Source organism: Maylandia zebra, linkage group LG13 (genome assembly GCF_041146795.1).
Source record: "Maylandia zebra isolate NMK-2024a linkage group LG13, Mzebra_GT3a, whole genome shotgun sequence".
Lineage (NCBI taxonomy): Eukaryota > Metazoa > Chordata > Actinopteri > Cichliformes > Cichlidae > Maylandia > Maylandia zebra.
The window spans coordinates 11,731,248-11,749,186 of record NC_135179.1 but is presented as its reverse complement, the minus strand read 5'-3'; the positions used below and the strand labels follow the sequence as shown (position 1 = coordinate 11,749,186).

Genomic DNA, 17,939 nt, shown 5'->3' with positions numbered 1-17,939 from the left:
GGAAACAAACTGTCTTCTGTGGACTGAGACAGAAAGGCCATCCAACATCGCACCCTAGGCCTGGTGTGACCCTGCATTTTTATGTGAGCATAGTATTCAAAATTCAGCTGTTTTCAGCTTTGTTGAAATGATAATGACAGAAATGGGGCGATCGTGCCTCAAAGAGTTGTCAGTTTGTCTTGTAACCGGAAGGTTGCCGGTTCGAGCCCCTGCTCAGACAGTCTGGGTTGTTGTGTCCTTGGGCAAGACACTTCACCTGCCGCCTACTGGTGTTGGCCAGAGGGGCCGATAGCGCGATATGGCAGACTCGCTTCTGTCAGTCTGCCCAGGGCAGCTGTGGCTACAACTGTGGCTTGCCTCCACCAGTATGTTCTTTGAGGGCCCCAAAAAGCGCTATATAAATGCAATCCATTATTTTTATTAAATGGCCGAGGGGCTCTGGTCACTGATCACAGAACAGTGATTCCCTCTATGCAGTTGCTTCAATCAGTACAAGGCTCATGCAGACTAACATTGTTTGCTATCTTGGCACAAAGAACAATCTTGTCTGTCATGTAGAATAAAATGATCAGTGTTTGACATATTACTGGTCATGACATCCTACAATCTAGAAAGAATGATGACTATTAGAGAATTACAAGCCAGGGAACAGCGCTGTTAGTGGGTGAGCAGACAGATGAGGAAATAAAATGATTCCAAATCTAAACCGAAGTTTGAGTTTCAAAATCACAAAGGAGAATTTCAACAAAGCCACGAGGAAGATGACACACCAGGGGGTTACTGGAAGCAGTGGCAAGAGCAAGAGTAAGCACTTAGAAGCCAAGCAAAACATGGAGGTAAGAGAACTGAGGACTGAGACAGGATTCAGCTGGGAGACATGACATGCTGAATGAATTATCATAGATTTAGGTAGTTTTAGACAGACAGCGGATGGAGTTATGATTTCTTCAATTACATAGGGGCTGTAAAGAGATGTCATTGATGACAACCAAACATGTTGATCTAAATGAAAACAGGTGTCCCCCATCAATCTGCCAGTTTCTTATGTCGTTCAGCTGTCTCAAGAAACACACCGTTGGCCTCGTCCCATGCTTTCCTGAGCTGTTAACAGAGGGGGATAGGTGAGGTGGGAACAACCCAGTGCACTACAGCTTTTATTTGTTTCGAGCTCTGTCTTCATCTGCCCACTCGCAAGGAGGTAGCCCAGAAAAGAACCTGATATTTCTTTGCATTAACTTCCTCACATTTTTCTGGTGATCAACTGGGTCTTTAGTAACTTTAAGTTATACATATCAGCTTCCACCTATCTTTACACCAGCTTTCTTCTCATTGGTTACCCCTGACAAACAAACATTTGATCGTCAGGTGGGTGGGGCTACTGTGTTCACAGGCAGAGCTGTGTTTTTAAATTTTTTAAAACCTCAAATAGAAGAAAATTAGAAACCCAGAAGATGTGTGAGGCCACGCTTATATATTTTATATATTTATTTACTTATTTTTAGGTTGTGACTTCTAGGACTCTGTGATAATGTGATTCTCTGCAGGTGTGCTCATGTGCTAGACAGTAAAGTCTAAAAAAGTAAAGTAAACCTTGGAGACAGGCTGCTAGGGATTATTATACTCTACCTACATTAAACCACCTTTCTTTGAACAATGTTTCCTTAGGCTAAAGATAATAAAAGAAGAGTTAATCCTTGTGAACACTAAAGCTCATTCCACCAGAGTATTGTCGTCCACTCCAGTGTTGCTATCTTTGAACAGCCTGTTATGTGTTCTGTGAGGTGTCAACTGATAGCTCTATAAGCGCTGTTGCACTACCAGTTGTCATTCCTCCTAAGCGAGTGCTTTTTCATATTTCAGTGGTGTAAAATTAGTCTAGAAATGTTTACAAAAGCATATTTAGTTTATCCATGAACATAAACTAAGATTTACAAATCTGCACAATGATTTGCGTGTTTTGACTTCTCACAAATGCATTTGCCAACCCACACACAAATACACAGCAACCTGAACACAGGTAAAATTATTTTGCAAATGCATAAATAGAAATTGTTACGGATTCAAATATTGTGGATGGATACAAGAGGAAAAACCACAATAACAACACTGGTCCGGCCGGGTTGAGTCAAACGATGATTTTAATAGTCACACGCGTGGGAGATGGACACTGTATGCAGACAGCCTCAGATCTCAAAATGGTGGAGCATTGATAAAACTCTTATAGCCTCTGGTGCCCCCACCTTATCATAAAAGCCTAAACATTCACATGCTTTCTCTCACACAGTGCCTAAGCTACGACCTTGGCTCCCCGTTTATCTGCTCCTGCTGAGATGGGGCAGAAAACTCCAGTATGTTCCGTTCTCTTCTAATCAGACAAATAAGGCGATGATTTTCTGCAAACAGTATTTCTTATAACATCATAAAACAATATCATTCATCCACAATAAATCATCAGTCTAATGTAATGCAAATCAGTTTAACAAATGCAATAGTTATCAGCTTCTTCTACTTCAGGAGAATACTGCAAACTAAAACTACATAATAATTCACAACCTTTAATTAGGGGTATAACATGGCATAAAATAATATTATAATCTAACAAAATCTATGAATGCATTAAGTTTAACTTCACAAGTCACATAATTTAAAAATTCAGTTATTTCAAGCAGCTTCCCGTGAATTTCAAATGCATATATATATATATATATATATATATATATATATATATATATATATATATATATATGCTAGCCTTTTGAAAATAATTTGCACAAATCGCCTACCTTTTGAGATTTTGGATTGGATCAAGGGTAATGAAACGTGCCCGACATTCAGCGAGTGTTAAGCAGTGTAGGCAGAGACAAGCAGCCAAAGAGAATGACATTTGCCTGATAAATGTCTTTTTCACCTTTCAACAAAGAGAGTGGCAGTGAATGAAATGGATTAGTGGAGTGAAAGTGGGCGTAAAATGCAGCAGCCAACCAGGTTTAACTTAATTTTACAAAATAAGAAGCTTGCAAATCTTTACTAGTTCAGTTTAACGGGAGTCCTGATCTCCAGAAATGATTTCGTTTAGTTAACTTTTTCTGTTACAATTAAAGAGGCAGTAAAGAGAAAAATGCTGTGAAGCAGAAGAGGAGCAAGATGATGTAATACATCTAAAATGCCACAAGAGGGAAGCCAAGCTCACCTTAACTGCCAAGAAAACTTGATGGTTTTTCCACTTTGTTTGTGTTTTAACTTCATGTGGAATTATTCAGAATTATTATTTAATGATTATATTATATTTCGTTATTATTAAATAATAATTTAAATAAACATTTCGTCACTCCCACTGAAAACACAGATGTCCAGATAAACAACATCAACTTTTTGGAGTTTGTTTCTATATACAAATAATTCATTTCTTCTTACAGTAGTGAGTCAGGAAACACTCAATGGTTAGATTTCTGTGAAAATCCTGTCAATCAATCATGTCAATATTTGACCGGGACTGCTAGGCTCCATCTCTCCATCAGAGTTTCAGAGAACTGGGGAGTGTTTGAAGTTCACAAAGTTGTTTTAGTCTCATTGGCTTTGGCACATTTCTCATAACCTTGTTTGAAGTTCTCAGCTCTAACATATGTTTTCCGCAACAGATCATACATGCAGCATGTGCCAATATGAAGTCTTTGTCAATGAACAGGTCTAAATAATTGCCACCAAAATAAAGGTTAATATAACACTGTTTAAAAGAATGACGGTGAACACTAGAAGTGTGTATCATTGTTGTCCTACATTTTTATTTTTTTGGTAATACACTATATGTGATTTCATTTGGTCACAGATTTTTATCACACTAACAATTAAATGTACTTCCTTGCAGTGTAACTAAAGAAGAACTGGCATATATGTTGCTGCACTTTTATGCATCTTCATATTGCAGCACACCTCTTCTCCCCTTCCTCCTGTAAAAAAAAAGTCCCTGTAAAATAAATATCTGAGATGATTTATATAATGAAACAATGCTTGTTTACAATTTGACCGGATTTTGGACAGCCGTTCTTCCTCATTTGCCTTAGAGCATTTCCAAATATTAAGGAAGGGTGAAAATGACTCAATCTGGTGTGATAAACTGTTTTGAAGGATTTCACACATTCCTTGAGCCTTTTGAACACCTGAGTATTTATTGTCATGACAGATTTATGGTTCCAAACATTGTTCAGTTTTATCCAGTTTAATCATCATAGAGAGGAAAAGGAAAAGACTATTTGCTGGAGCTGGAGTTAGTCGAGAAACTGTTTTACTCTTGTTTTGTCAGAAGCTGGACACACTAACATAAGACACAGACCTTCACAATAAAACAGGAAACCATACTGTGGGGCCATGACGCAGGTGCAAATGTCAATTTTAAATTTCCTGACATCTCTGAAAACTGGCTGGCATATAGATGGTGAATACAAAAATCAACTCTTGTGACAGTTTGACAGCAGCCACAGTGATTTCATAGGGAGCTGAAATGTTCTAAACTCAGATAAGACTGATTCTGATGCAACCTCTCAAACAAAAAACTGTCACAGATGGCATCATCAAAGTGGTAATACACTGATGTCCACAGAGGGGAGACGGTAGACAGTTTGCAGGTTAGATTTACTGTACAAAATGAAGAAATGTAGACAAAATAAACACAGTTTTCAGATGAATATTTTCAACAGAAGTAGATGTAGCGCATTTGTGCTCATAAAGTTTGAATTTGTGTTTGTATATATTGGCAATGCGACAAATCACCCAGAAAAACTAAAAAATAATCATTTTGAACCCACTGTTTCTGGTTTTGTGATAAATGAAATAGCAAAAAAGTAAAATGAGCCACATTTACTGAAATGTATTCAGGTCAGAGCAGCTTTGACAGGATATCATGAGTTATAGTCATTTACAACAAACATGACATATATTTTTGTTCCTTTACCAGCTAAATGAAGATCCTCACATAAATCAGGTATAAAAACTTTGTGTGATTTTAAAGCCGTAAAAACGGTTTTAAAGGCTTTAAAAGCAACTCATACACAGCTCATCACCTGAGTGCAATTTTATCTTTAGTTTAAAAAAAATGTACAAATGGACAATGATCCACCTGTTTTAGCCACAGATATCACATTGATTTAATGTAACTACTGAGGTAACAATACTTTTTGATTTGTAAACAGCATATTCCTTATTTTGTAAAGAGCAATCATCTTAAATGAACAAAGCACCTACCGACTACCACTAGAGGGGCTTTTGCATGACTTTCAATTTCCTGTTTGGGTTAAAACAGGAAAATTTCTGTCTGTTATTATCTTCCTCTCGATCTCACACAACATGCAAAAATATCTCATCATCTCGCTTTCACCTTCGTTTGTTGCCCTCAATTCCTGTCAGCCAGACATCAGTTATCACACTGTTAGAAGTCGACTAACTTCTTATCTGACAGTCTGACTTTAGTCACTCTGACTTTGTAGCTGTGTCAAACCATTGTGTTGTGTTTCCTTCTTTTCCTGCTTCAGTGATAGTTTTTGCCATTTGAATTTAAAAGGTTTTAAATGTTTAGCGTAATACATCTCACTCTAAGATTCCTCTTTATCTACCAGAGCTAACTCATCGGTCAGCACTGCCTCTTCACTGTTGTGGCTGGAACGTCTGTCATCCAACTCATGGGTCGATACTGCTTCTGCACTGTTGTGGCTGGAAGGTCTGTCGCATAGCTCATCTAACTCATGGATCGCTATTGCCTCAGTGCTGCTGTGGCTGCAACGTCTGTCATCTGACTCATGCATCGGTACTGCCTCTGCATTGTTGCCCATGGAATGTCTGTAGTCCAGCAATATAATGGCCAACCTGTACAAGCTCAGTGTGATCACTAGGCCGTTCTTGATGGCAAAGAAACCAAGCATCTGGTGGAGGACTCTGAAGTGAATAATGACAGTCAGCCTGACCAACAGAAAAGGCCCATCCTGGATAAAGAGGGTCTCTATGATACTCCAAATATCAGTGCTGTGTTTAATAAAGAAGGTTTCCCGGACAACTTGATCTTCTCCGCCATTCTCTTCATCAGATTTGGTGTTCACCACTATGTTGAATAAGAAGAGGAAAAACAAATGATTGACAGTAAAAATGAAGCTTTCCTTCAGGTAGCTGCATGTAGTTTGACAGATGTCACATTTATTTGTTTGTTTTTAAAACAGCTTATCTCGCTTTTTGTTTAAGTGTGAAATTTACCAAGCTATTCTAGTAGAGTCCAAGAATACAAATATGGTCTGAATATAACAGGTCTCCTTTTAATTTAGAACCTGAATGCAGGGCACAAGTGGATGGATTAACCAAAGGTTAGAAGTTTTAGTGAGGATGATACAGGAGGAAACCTTAGATAGAGGTGACATTAATTCAGAAATAGTCTTAACAAGTTTTTTAGCCACCCAGGTCAAAAGTATTTTAGCTACGACCAGGAAGAAGGTTCCCAGTGAGCAGAAACCTGGGGAGCTAATAATAATAATTAATAACAAACCAGAGCATAAGATATCCTTAAAGTTAGATACTTATCATTAGAATAACCATTTACCTATTAACAAATAGTAAATAAAGACTCGAGACCACAAAAACTAAGGTTGAATATTTCCTGTAACACTTTGAAAACACATCAGATCAAAATGAGAAAAAAATCATGCTGATATCTACACTGATATATACTGAGTAATGTGATGGGAATGAAAAGATGCCACATTGTTTGATGGAAATGGAAACCTACAGAGGGCTGAATTCAAAGACACCCCAGAAATCAAAGTGAAAAAATGTTGTGAGGAGGCTTGTCTATTTTGCTGAAATTATATTGCAGCAACTAAAAATGTGAGGGAGTAGTTTGTATGGCCCCCCACGTGCTTCTGTGGATGCCTGACAACATTGGGACATGCTCCTAAAGAGACCACGGCGTTACTGCGCTCCTAGACAGTCGGAGGTGCAACTTGGTAGCATCAGATGGGCAAAAAAATAAAGTCCCAGAGATGTTGTATTGGATTTAGTTTATGTGAGAGTGGGGACAAGTCAGTGATATCAATCCTTGATCCTACAGCAGCTGCCTACATACTCTCGCCACATGGGGCATGAGCTGTGTTGTGCACTAGGAGGAACCACACCAAAGCAGCTGAAAACTTATAACCTGCTACCTAATTCCTTTAATTTAAGTCTCGGGAAGTAAAAATGTTTGAGTTAGTCATTTAAAAGCACCGGGGGCTGTAATTTCAACTTACTTGCTGCACTTATGTACTTAACTGTTTACTTACTGGACTGGCTTGGATTTTTAGCCAATTTCTAAACACACTCTTAAGACTGTTTGTCTTTTTCATGACCGGGGAACAGGAAAGGAACTTCCTTACACTGCTGTAGCTCCTTAATAAACACCAAGTATTTTAAGGTACCTGACCTGCTAGATGTAGTGGAAACTGCAACATGCTCCAGGTCCATACAGCTAAGATGACGTAAACCATGGCAGGATTTTTTTCTCTGTAAGAAAAGTGACACCAATATCAGGAACTATATATGCATTTGCATACATTAAATGCAGACTTATGTCTCGATAGGAGAAGCACATTCTTAACGTACAAGCAACACGATTAGCCCCTTACTTTACATCTGACAGCGTCTCACTAGTAAATTCCAGGATGTCCGCTGCAGTGCCAACAAAAGTTAGAAGAAGCTGAGACAACTCATCTTTTGTGACCCCGCCTCCCAAAGGCAGAAGCCACTTCCCCACAATGAGGAGGATGAGCACGATCTGGTGAAGAGCCAGGATCCAGTCATTCGCGCAGACAGTGGACAACCTCTGCTCAGTATTTAAGAAAAGGAAAAAAGATGGCAAGATGTTTAATGCTGAAAACTTGGTTTTCTGAGAAGGTTGAATCACTTCACTCAAAAAGCCATTTGGGATTTAATCTCATCTCTGTCCTTTCAGTAAACAACAGTGAGCCACATGATAGTTTATGATAGTTTCCCACACATACAATTAAAAGCAGTTCTACAGAAGCATTTGAGTATAAGTAACCTGAGACACAGTACAGGTAATATGTCATAAGACCCTGCTGTAAATAAGAGAACCTGAGTTCCTTTGTACAATTTTTTAAATTATTATTTTCAAAATAAATAACAGAATAGTGGAGAAACTTATTAAATAAGTAAAAAAGTCTATTTTCTTGGAACCTGCGCTAAACATTTTTAAAACTCTTCGTCAATATTGAGACCCAGGCTCTTATTTTCTAAAAATTATTCCTATTTCTCCAATTAGTGGGCACTTTGTGAATTATCTAGCTCTTAATGCTGCATCTTGAACTCGGCTGTCAAACTCCTAAAGTTTGCAGATGACACCACTGTCATTGGCCTCATTCAAGATGGTGATGAGTCTGCATACCGGCAGGAAGTTGAGCGGCTGGTACTCTGGTGCAGTCAGCACAATCTGGAGCTGAACACTCTTAAGACTGTAGAGATGACAGTGGACTTCAGGAGACATCCCTCAACTCTGCCCCCCCTCACCATATCAGACAGCCCTGTGTCAACTGTGAAGACCTTCAAGTTCCTGGGTACAACCATCTCCCAGGACCTGAAGTGGGAGACCAACATCAACTCCATCCTCAAAAAGACCCAGCAGAGGATGTACTTCCTGAGACAACTGGGGAAGTACAGTCTTCCACAGGAGCTGCTGATCCAGTTCTACACTGCGGTCATTGAGTCTGTCCTGTGCTCCTCCATCACAGTCTGGTATGGAGCAGCCACTAAACAGGACAGGAGCAGACTGCAGCGGACTGTACGGGCAGCAGAAAGGGTCATCAGCACGCCCCTGCCCTCAATCCAGGATCTGTACCTCTCAAGAACCAGGAAACGGGCAGAGAAAATCATCACAGACCCCTCACACCCTGCACACAGACTTTTCTGCTGTCCTCTGGCAGATGGTATAGAAGCCTGCAGACCAGGACCACCCGACACAGGAACAGTTTCTTTCCCCTCGCCATCTCCCTTCTTAACAGTTGACCTGTCACACTGCCAGACTGCAACTGCACCTTATGTACATGTGTGTGTGTGTGTGTGTGTGTGTGTGTGTGTGTGTGTGTGTGTGTGTGTGTGTGTGTGTGATTTACATTGCTGTGCTTGAGAGCCACCATCTATTGGAACCAAATTCCCTGTATGTGTCTGCACATATACTTGGCCAATAAACACGATTCTGATTCTGATTCTGATTCTGGTCTTTGTCATCAATCTGATGATATTTGAAATGATGAAAGTAAGAGAGACTGTCCACTTTATGCTTTACTGTTTTCTACTTTTCTTATTAAGAGTACTAAGTGAAAAGGCACTGGAATTTGGATGCCGCATTTTGGATAGGTAGCTGAAATAAATTCGTTTTTGTTTTTTTTAAGTGTGACAAAAATGCATTGTTCCTACAGGTGGAGTGGATCAGTTGGATTATTTTATTAATTTCCAGTCAATCTTAATGCATGAATGAAAAATGAAAAAATCAGAGCATAAATAGTTTCACTATGCGTTCAGTCCACACTGCTGCTTAAACAGTTTCCAAGAACTAAATGATGAAATCATCATTAATCATTTTATTTTACTTGAGTTGCTTCAACCTTTTCTGCTGCTCTTTCTGGCTTTCTTAAAGAGAAGTCATTATGAAACAGTCAATAAGCTGTTAAGTGTCTTAGCATAAAGAAATAACAACCTTTACAGTGGTAGTTCAGCCTTCTTAGCGAAAGACCAGAAGAGGAACAACGCCACCGGATGTTATTTCTGTAGAAGGTTATGTCAGTCTGCCCCAGGGCAGCTGTGGTTACAACTGTAGCTCGCCTCCACCAGTGTGTGAATGTGAGAGTGAATGAATAGTGGAATTGTACAGCGCTTTGAGGGCCCGAAAAGCGCTATATAAATGCAATCCATTACCATTATTATTATATTATTATTATTATTATTATTATTATTATTATTATTATTATTATTATTATTATATGTCCCTTCCTGGCTGAATACAGAGAGTTTCACTCAAAACATTGGTAGAAAAAGTGGAAAAACTGGTTCTCTCTGATTAGACATGGATAACGAAATAAATTCCTGGCAAGTCTGTATTTGCTCGTTGCTTGTCCCATTTGAGCTCATTCTTGTATTTACAGCACTTCACATGGCACAGTGATCTTTCTCATTTCATTCATTCACAGTTTCTTTCTTTTTTCTCTCTTTATTTCTGTCACAGAACCATAACTTAACAATTCAGTCACTCTTACCTTAAGTAAATTCTGGTTTGTGGTGTTTCCCTGCTCGGTGCTTCGATTCCACAGTCTTTGCAAAGTTTCTATAGAATCTAGTTTATTGCACTGAAAACAATTTAAAGAAGCTTTTGTGAGTGAATTTCACGGGGTATTTATTGTTTTATTGTAATTAAATCTTATAAACCTTAACATTAATAGCAGATGTGACATTTGATAGAATCGGTCAATAAATGTACATGGGGTACCTCTAGATCGCTGGCTTTGTCTTGCTGGTGTTGTATCTCCAGAATCCAGATCGAGGGAATAATAGTAATGAGGAAGAGAAAGATAGGAGGGGAAAACCTACAAGACAACCAAAGGCATTCAAAAATGTTTAAAAAAAAGAAAAGTGATAAGCATGTTTACTTCAAGCATGCAGGAAGACTGAAGAGATTAACTTGAAGTAATAAAAGTCAAGGGGTATCGTACCACCATTCGGGACAGTTTAACTATTAGCTTCCCAGCTTATCAATATAGTAGCAGCAAAGGTACAAACTACTTAAATATGCATGTAAGGTACACCGGGGTCGAGATAAAGACTAGGAAAAGATGAAAATGCATAATTTAATCATGCATTATACTGTTATACTGTCTATTAGAGGGGGAAAGTGCAAACGATAGAGCGGAGATGAGTTTGAAAGTAATCTGAGTAGCTTCAGGGATTAAGTAGCCTAATGAATACTTAAGGATAATATAATTACAATATTACACCACTTTTGTTTTTACCATCACTTGCATGCATGCTCCTTTATCTTACCATTTATAATCCTGTCCTTTTCGCATCTTCAGTGTTACTATCATTTCAACAACAAGCGGCAACAAAAGAAAAGCCAGAAACAAGTAATTGTTATCCTTCTTAACCGATGCCACCCTCAACACTCCGATGACAGCAACTAAAATAAACAGCGCTCTGGTGAGGATCGCACTCATTAATTTAGTCAGCGCCATGTCGGTGGCTTAACGCAGTTCACAAGTGATCACCTCAATTTCCAGTGTTCACTGTGGCTTTTACTGTAAGTGAAACAAAACCTTTGGGAATGCATTTTCAAATAAAGTTCCCATGGATAAAGCCCCGCCTTGTTCCTCAGGCACAACATGAAAAAGCATGGGTCCATGTAGGGGAAATAACAGTAGAAGACCAGAAAAGGAACTGTGGTTTGAGTTTCTTAATAAACCGCTGGTGTATTTGTGAGTCATAATTCTGGTGTTTCTGGCTTCCAAGGAATAAAGCAATTTTTTTAAATGACTGTAAATGCTGCTGAGTAGCCTAATGTTTAATGTGAAGCTCATGATGTAACTCACTTTTTCTTTTTTGCTGGGCCCCCCTATGTTTTACATGAAAAATGTTCGCCCCCCCCCCCCCCCCCCCCCCGCGCGCGTGCACGCACGCACACGCACTAACACATCCTCCAACCACACACACCCATATTTTGCTCCATTGCGCTTTATTTCACACCTCAAACATTTAGTAAACAATTAAGCAAATACAAGTAATCTGCAATAAATTACGGGTAGTAATAAAATAAACTACTAACTCTTTTACGCTACGTCCACACCTACACGGGTATTTTTGAAAACGCAGCTGTTTCGTCGTAAACGGCGTTTCGAATCACCGAAAACAGATATTTTTTAAAAACCCTTTTTTGCGTTTAGTTGTGGATGAGGAATACAGAGTTTGACACAACGTCAAAGGTATGTGCCTTTTTTCACGTCAGGCTGTGCGCCACATTGTTTACATGAGCTGCATTGCAGAATGGCAGACAGAGACAAAATACTGTTACTGTTAATCTGACTATCCTCAGGTTTTACACGCTTATATATACACAAGCAGTTACTGTCCCTCTATTTAGAAAGGCTGACGCATCAGGGTGTAATTATTTTTACTGTAGTTGTTTTTTTTTTCCTGAGTAATAATATTCAACATTGCCATCAATACATTTTTTAAAAAATGTGTCTCTGTGCAAAATGGGTTCAAAAACATAAACAACTGTAGGATACTGTTTGTCTGTGATTTGAACCGGGGGAACAAATCGTGGCAGGATCAGTCTGATATTATTTGTATCCCGCTGTAACTTTACTGTATACAGAGCTAACATCTCCAAAATGTCAGGAGTAGTTAGTCATTACAACAAGTGTTTGTGAACTAAAAATCAAGAATGTGGGATACTGTTTGTCCGTGATTTGGAGAGCCCAGCGCTGCTCCCGACAAAGGGAAAACTAATTCTGCAGGGGAGACCTACCTCGGCACTTGTGCAGGTGAAACCAAAGGGAAGATATGCTTCACCAGATTTTCTAGTCTTTGGCTTAGAATGAAGTTGGTTTGGAAACATATTCAGCGATGCTTCATCTCCTGCTTTGCGTTTCTGTGGGCGCCCGTGCTAGCAGTGCCCAAGCCTTTTGTTTTTTTCCTTTTCATACCGCGCCCCCCCTGCCATGGCTCTGGGCCCCAATCACTTTGGGAAGGTCTGATGTAACTACTGGTACTGAAAATCAAAAAAAAAGAAAAAAAGTTAAAGCTAAAAACTTAAAATGTTTAAAAAAACAACAACAAAAATTTAGTTTGCATTTAATTTTTATTTGTTCATAGAATCTCATCACCCTTGCAGTGCAACGAGGGAAGAACTGTCATGTATATCACATCTATTTTGTGCACTGTTATTCATGTTCATCCTGCAGCACACCCCTACTCCCCTTTCTCTGCCTGTAATCCCTGTAAAATATATATCTCAGACGCGTTATATAATGAAACAACGCTGATCTTTTTTTTAATAATTAAAATAAAATAAAATAAAAATCTTAACGAATAATGAAAATGGCTGCTGTACAAAATGAACCAATACAGACAAAATAAATATGGTTTTAAGATGGAATTCATGCATCGGAAATATAGAAGTAGATCAGTTTAAAACATCTGTGCTCCGAGGATAAAGTTTGAATTTGTGTTTATGTACTGGCAGTGATACAAATCAGTTATGTACACAGAAATCAAGAGAAAAGCACCGGGCTGCTCAGTCACTAACTAACTACTGTTACTGTACTTTTATTATGAGTATATTACTGTAAGAGCAACAGGCTGGACTCTGCTTCAGCTCCTGTGCAGAGCTGATTATTAACAAACAGCATGTTGTCTGTCTCTTGCCACATCTGTAAGGATAGTAACAAACCTGGCACTTCAGTAACCCCTCATTAATCAGTAACTACGAATTAAATAGCAAAGCCCGATATTTATGTACTGAAACCAACTACTTCCGCTTGGCAGCTTAAGTTCAAATATATGTTTAATTTTTCCACTGATGAATTTTTTAGCACTGACTCTGTATATATTTTTGTACTGAGTTTGTTGCAAACATTCATGTTAAAAAACTGTCTGAATTATTGCTAATGAGATATGTTCACAAAGTCACATGTGCAGTACTCTGTACAGCTTACATCCTTTAAGAGAAATAATTTGAAGCCTTAATATTTCTTGTTCAATACCCAAGCAGCAGCTCACACACTGCTGATAATACCTCGGTAGCTTGGTGACCAGGATGCAGCAGCAGACTGAACCAGGACTGAAACCTGCTCCATCATCTCATCTTTGCATACCTCCATTTACAAAGCATCAACAACTCAAAAGGTAAACATTATATTGGAAATTTTTTTATTTCAGATTTGAGAGAGAAACTTTATATTTCAGTTTGTGATGATTCTGTTCTCCTTGTGATTACAGGAGCTGCCCTCAGATTCAGACCTCAGCACCAGCCAGTGACAGCAGACAGATCATCCTATATCTTCACTCTTTGTAGTAACTCCATAATTAACTGATGAAAACAGTACAAAGGTTAAAGTACCACATGTGCTTTCAGTAAAAGCTGCAGCTGCTTATAGATAAAGTTAAAGACAAAGTCAAAAGGATTGATCACCCATGTAACTGTGTCACTATATACCAGCATTAACAGGACCTGAGTTTGGTGTTTCAGAAAGGTGCTAATCTCAGACCTGCTCAACTCCTGTTTTAAACACTGAATGTAGTCAGCTGCATGAAGAGGATGTGATGTTTTCTCTGACACAATTGAATAAAACCTGATGAAGGTCAAAAATCGTCACTTGTATGTTGAACTAAAAACGTCTGATCCGGAATTCTTTCACCGTTTCTTGCCAATAGTGTGTTATTTATCATAAAGTAATACAGAATCATTCATACAGAGTAACGAGAGCATAATATATATTTAAATATTTAACTTTCTACAGGACTGAATATAATATCTTTATGTTCAAAAAAAGAGCTGCTGGTGAAGATCATGAGTCCTGCTTTGTCCCTGCAATGAGCTTCAGTCTTCCTGGTGTTTCTGAAATGATACCTCTCTCTATGTGCAGCACACATCGTTGTGTGCCTCAACTTTCGGTCTTTTACCCAGGCTAATCTGCCATTTACCTTCCTTGGTTAGGTTTAGGGATTAGAGATCGATCTAGATTATCATTTTCAATTTGGGAGATATCATCAGCAGTGGACCTTGGATTCATCAGGTGTTTTGGCCATTATCACTATACACCCTCATCCAAGGAGGCCCTGCCAGGGTTGATCAGGCCCTGGATTGTGTCACTGGTTTATGTTAAATTGTTATTTCTCTTCTTCTTTCTTCTGTTTAGTTAGTCCACAGTGAACACTATCGGCTGTCATGATCCGAAGAAGAAGAAGAAGAAACCCCAATATTACTAATACTACTACAACAACAACTACTATTAATAATAACAACATAGCATGTACAAGTTGCAGTAAAAGAGGAACTAACACAGAGACTCAGACAGGTGGAATTGACACCAGGACTGGGGAAAAACAGACATGGAGACATGACCGGGAAAGCTGAAGAAATATCAAAACACAGAGACGAGACTAGGATGGATATGCAAATTCAGCATGGTGTTGGTTTAGCTCAGTGTTTCGAGTGAGCGACGGCTCAGAGCAGCCGGTCCAGGTTCGAGTCTGGCTCTTTGCCACAGTTTTAGCAGATCTAACAGACTGAATGAGATTGAGGGAGAAAGTAGTTTCCACTTCACTGTGTAACATTTTTCCACATCCTTCTGATTAGCAGACCAGCAAAGAGGCCCATCCATTTTCCTCTTTTACCTATTAAAACACTGAGCATTATGATGCATTATGCTTATCATTTGTTGTTATTGTTGTAAGTTGTGGTATTTCAGACTCACTTTTAAAAAACGGATAAGTAAAACTTTGCTATAATAATTTCTTTAGACCTTGCCCCGACTCCATAATAAATTTACCTGATACAAGTTTGTGCTTTCGTGTGTATTAAGTTTCTTTAGTACAAAGGTCACTAAAGGCCTGCTATAAATATGATATATGAGGTTTATAAATGAACAGTTCTGGTAATGACCTAAATCATGTTTTGTTTCTGTAATGGTTAATCCACCATTATATGAAGCCTTTTAATCAAAACTATATATAACGTATCCACGAATTTTCATATTTACTGTCTTCACTGTATCATAGATTTTTTTTTTACATGTTTCTATATAGTAACTGAGGCAGCAAAGTGCATGAAAACCAAACTCACCACAACTGTAGGACTACAAAGCAACAGCAGGGGACAATCCTTAGGTTTGAACCAGCTCTCCATTTACAACTTGAAACGTGAAAAATCGATGTCATCTGTAATGGGAAAATTCTAGTGAATCCTCACATTTAGATTTAGGTGGTAAGAATTTCACTGTATTATTTTTGTATAACCTTTGCATGCTCAAGATGAAGTATGTATCAGCAAGACCTTGTGAAAACTGCTTAGCTAGGCCTAACAATGCTTCACTATGTTATCTGCTAACTGTTTTGCTCAGAAGGATAAAGTTCAGGGCCAGCGCCAGGTGCTGGCCTGGGAAGAGATAGTTGGAGTCTTCTTTGTTCAGCAAAAGCCCGGGATTGGACAAAAGACTGTTGTAACTAAAATATACACAGAAAAGATACAAAGCCTTTTAATCCAAACTACAGTGGGATGCAAAGGTTTGGGCAACCTTGATAATAGTCATTATTTTCCTGTATAAATCGTTGGTTGTTACACTAAAAAATGTCAGTTAAATATATCATATAGGAGACACACACAGTGATATTTGAGAAGTGAAATGAAGTTTATTGGATTTACAGAAAGTGTGCAATAATTGTTCGAACAAAATCAGGCAGGTGCATAAATTTGGGCACCACAAAAACAAAGAAATGAAATCGATATTTAGTAGATCCGCCTTTTGCAGAAATTACAGCCTCTAAACGCTTCCTGTACGTTCCAATGAGTCTGGATTGTGGTTGAAGGTAATTTGGACCATTCCTCTTTACAAAACATCTCTAGTTAATTCAGGTTTGATGGCTTCTGAGCATGGACAGCTCTCACACCACAGATTTTCAATAATATTCAGGTCTGGGGACTGAGATGGCCGTTCCAGAACGTTGTACTTGTTCCTCTGCATGAATGCCTTAGTGGATTTTGAGCACTGTTTCGGGTTGTTGTCTTGTTGAAAGATCCAGCTTCAGCTTTGTCACTGATTCCTGGACATTGGTCTCCAGAATCTGCTGATACTGAGTGGAATGTGTCCCTCATCTTTGACAAGATTCCCAGTCCCTGCACTGGCCACACAGCATGATGGAACCACCACCATATTTTACTGTAGGTAGCAGGTGTTTTTCTTGGAATGCTGTGTTCTTTTTCCTCCATGCATAACGCCCTTTGTTACGCCCAAATAACTCAATTTTAGTTTCATTAGTCCACAGCACCTTATTCCAGAATGAAGCTGGCTTGTCCAAATGTGCTTTAGCAAACCTCAAGCAGCTCTGTTTGTGCTGTGGGAGGAGAAAAGGCTTCGTCTGCATCACTCTCGCATACAGCATCTCCTTGTGTAAAGTGCGCCGAATGGTTGAACGATGCACAGTGACTCCATCGGCTGCAAGATGATGTTGTAGGTCTTTGGTGCTGGTCTGTGGGTTGACTCTAACTGTTCTCACCATTCGTCGCTTCTGTCTATCCGAGATTTTTCTTGGTCTGACACTTCGAGCCTTAACTTGAACTGAGCCTGTGGTCTTCCATTTTCTCAATATGTTCCTAACTGTGGAAACTGACAGCTTAAATCTCTGAGACAGCTTTCTGTATCCTTCCCCTAAACCATGATGGTGGACAATCTTTGTCTTCAGGTCATTTCAGAGTTGTTTTGAGACCCCCATGTTGCTACTCTTCAGAGAAAATTAAAAGAGGAGGGAAACTTACAATTGACCCCCTTAAATACTCTTTCTCATTACTGGATTCACCTGTGTATGTAGGTCAGGGGTCACTGAGCTTACCAAGCCAATTTGAGTTCCAATCATTAGTTCTAAAGGTTTTGGAATCAATAAAATGACAACAGTGCCCAAATTTATGCACCTGCCTGATTTTGTTTGAACAATTATTGCACACGTTCTGTAAATCCAATAAACATTTCACTTCTCAAATATCACTGTGTGAGTTCCTATATGATATATTTAACTGACATTTTGTATTGTAACAACCAACGATTTATACAGGAAAATAATGACTATTAACAAGCTTGCCCTAACTTTTGCATCCCACAGCATATATAACTTATCCACAAATTTTCATATTTACTGTCTTACAAACA

General features: G+C 38.8%; 1 protein-coding gene across 2 annotated transcripts; it reads right to left on the bottom strand.

Moving 5' to 3' along the window:
- Positions 1-3,821: 3,821 nt before the first annotated feature.
- Positions 3,822-16,080, bottom strand: LOC101475250 (transmembrane protein 26). 2 transcript variants are annotated; one of them, XM_024804767.2, is made up of 7 exons: positions 16,036-16,080; positions 15,863-15,957; positions 10,511-10,607; positions 10,281-10,370; positions 7,638-7,834; positions 7,436-7,515; positions 3,822-6,088 (listed from the first exon to the last, which is right to left on the bottom strand). In XM_024804767.2, exons 2-7 carry the CDS (start codon positions 15,955-15,957, stop codon positions 5,586-5,588), a joined length of 1,062 nt encoding a protein of 353 aa, XP_024660535.1. In that variant the 5' UTR covers positions 16,036-16,080; the 3' UTR covers positions 3,822-5,585. The 2 variants fall into 2 exon arrangements, with proteins under 2 accessions (XP_024660535.1, XP_004551474.2); XM_004551417.3 differs by lacking the exons at positions 15,863-15,957; positions 16,036-16,080 and adding an exon at positions 11,062-11,321.
- Between the last annotated feature and the right edge of the window lie 1,859 nt (positions 16,081-17,939).

What these genes read in the sequence shown, in the direction of transcription:
- LOC101475250 (XM_004551417.3), bottom strand. Translation starts at nt 11,252, where the DNA reads ATGGCGCTGACTAAATTAATGAGTGCGATCCTCACCAGAGCGCTGTTT. An exon ending in ACAAAGCCAGCGATCTAGAG is followed by an intron (nt 10,371 to 10,510) that starts GTACCCCATGTA and finishes AATTGTTTTCAG; the next exon opens with TGCAATAAACTAGATTCTAT. An exon ending in CAAACCAGAATTTACTTAAG is followed by an intron (nt 7,835 to 10,280) that starts GTAAGAGTGACT and finishes AATACTGAGCAG; the next exon opens with AGGTTGTCCACTGTCTGCGC.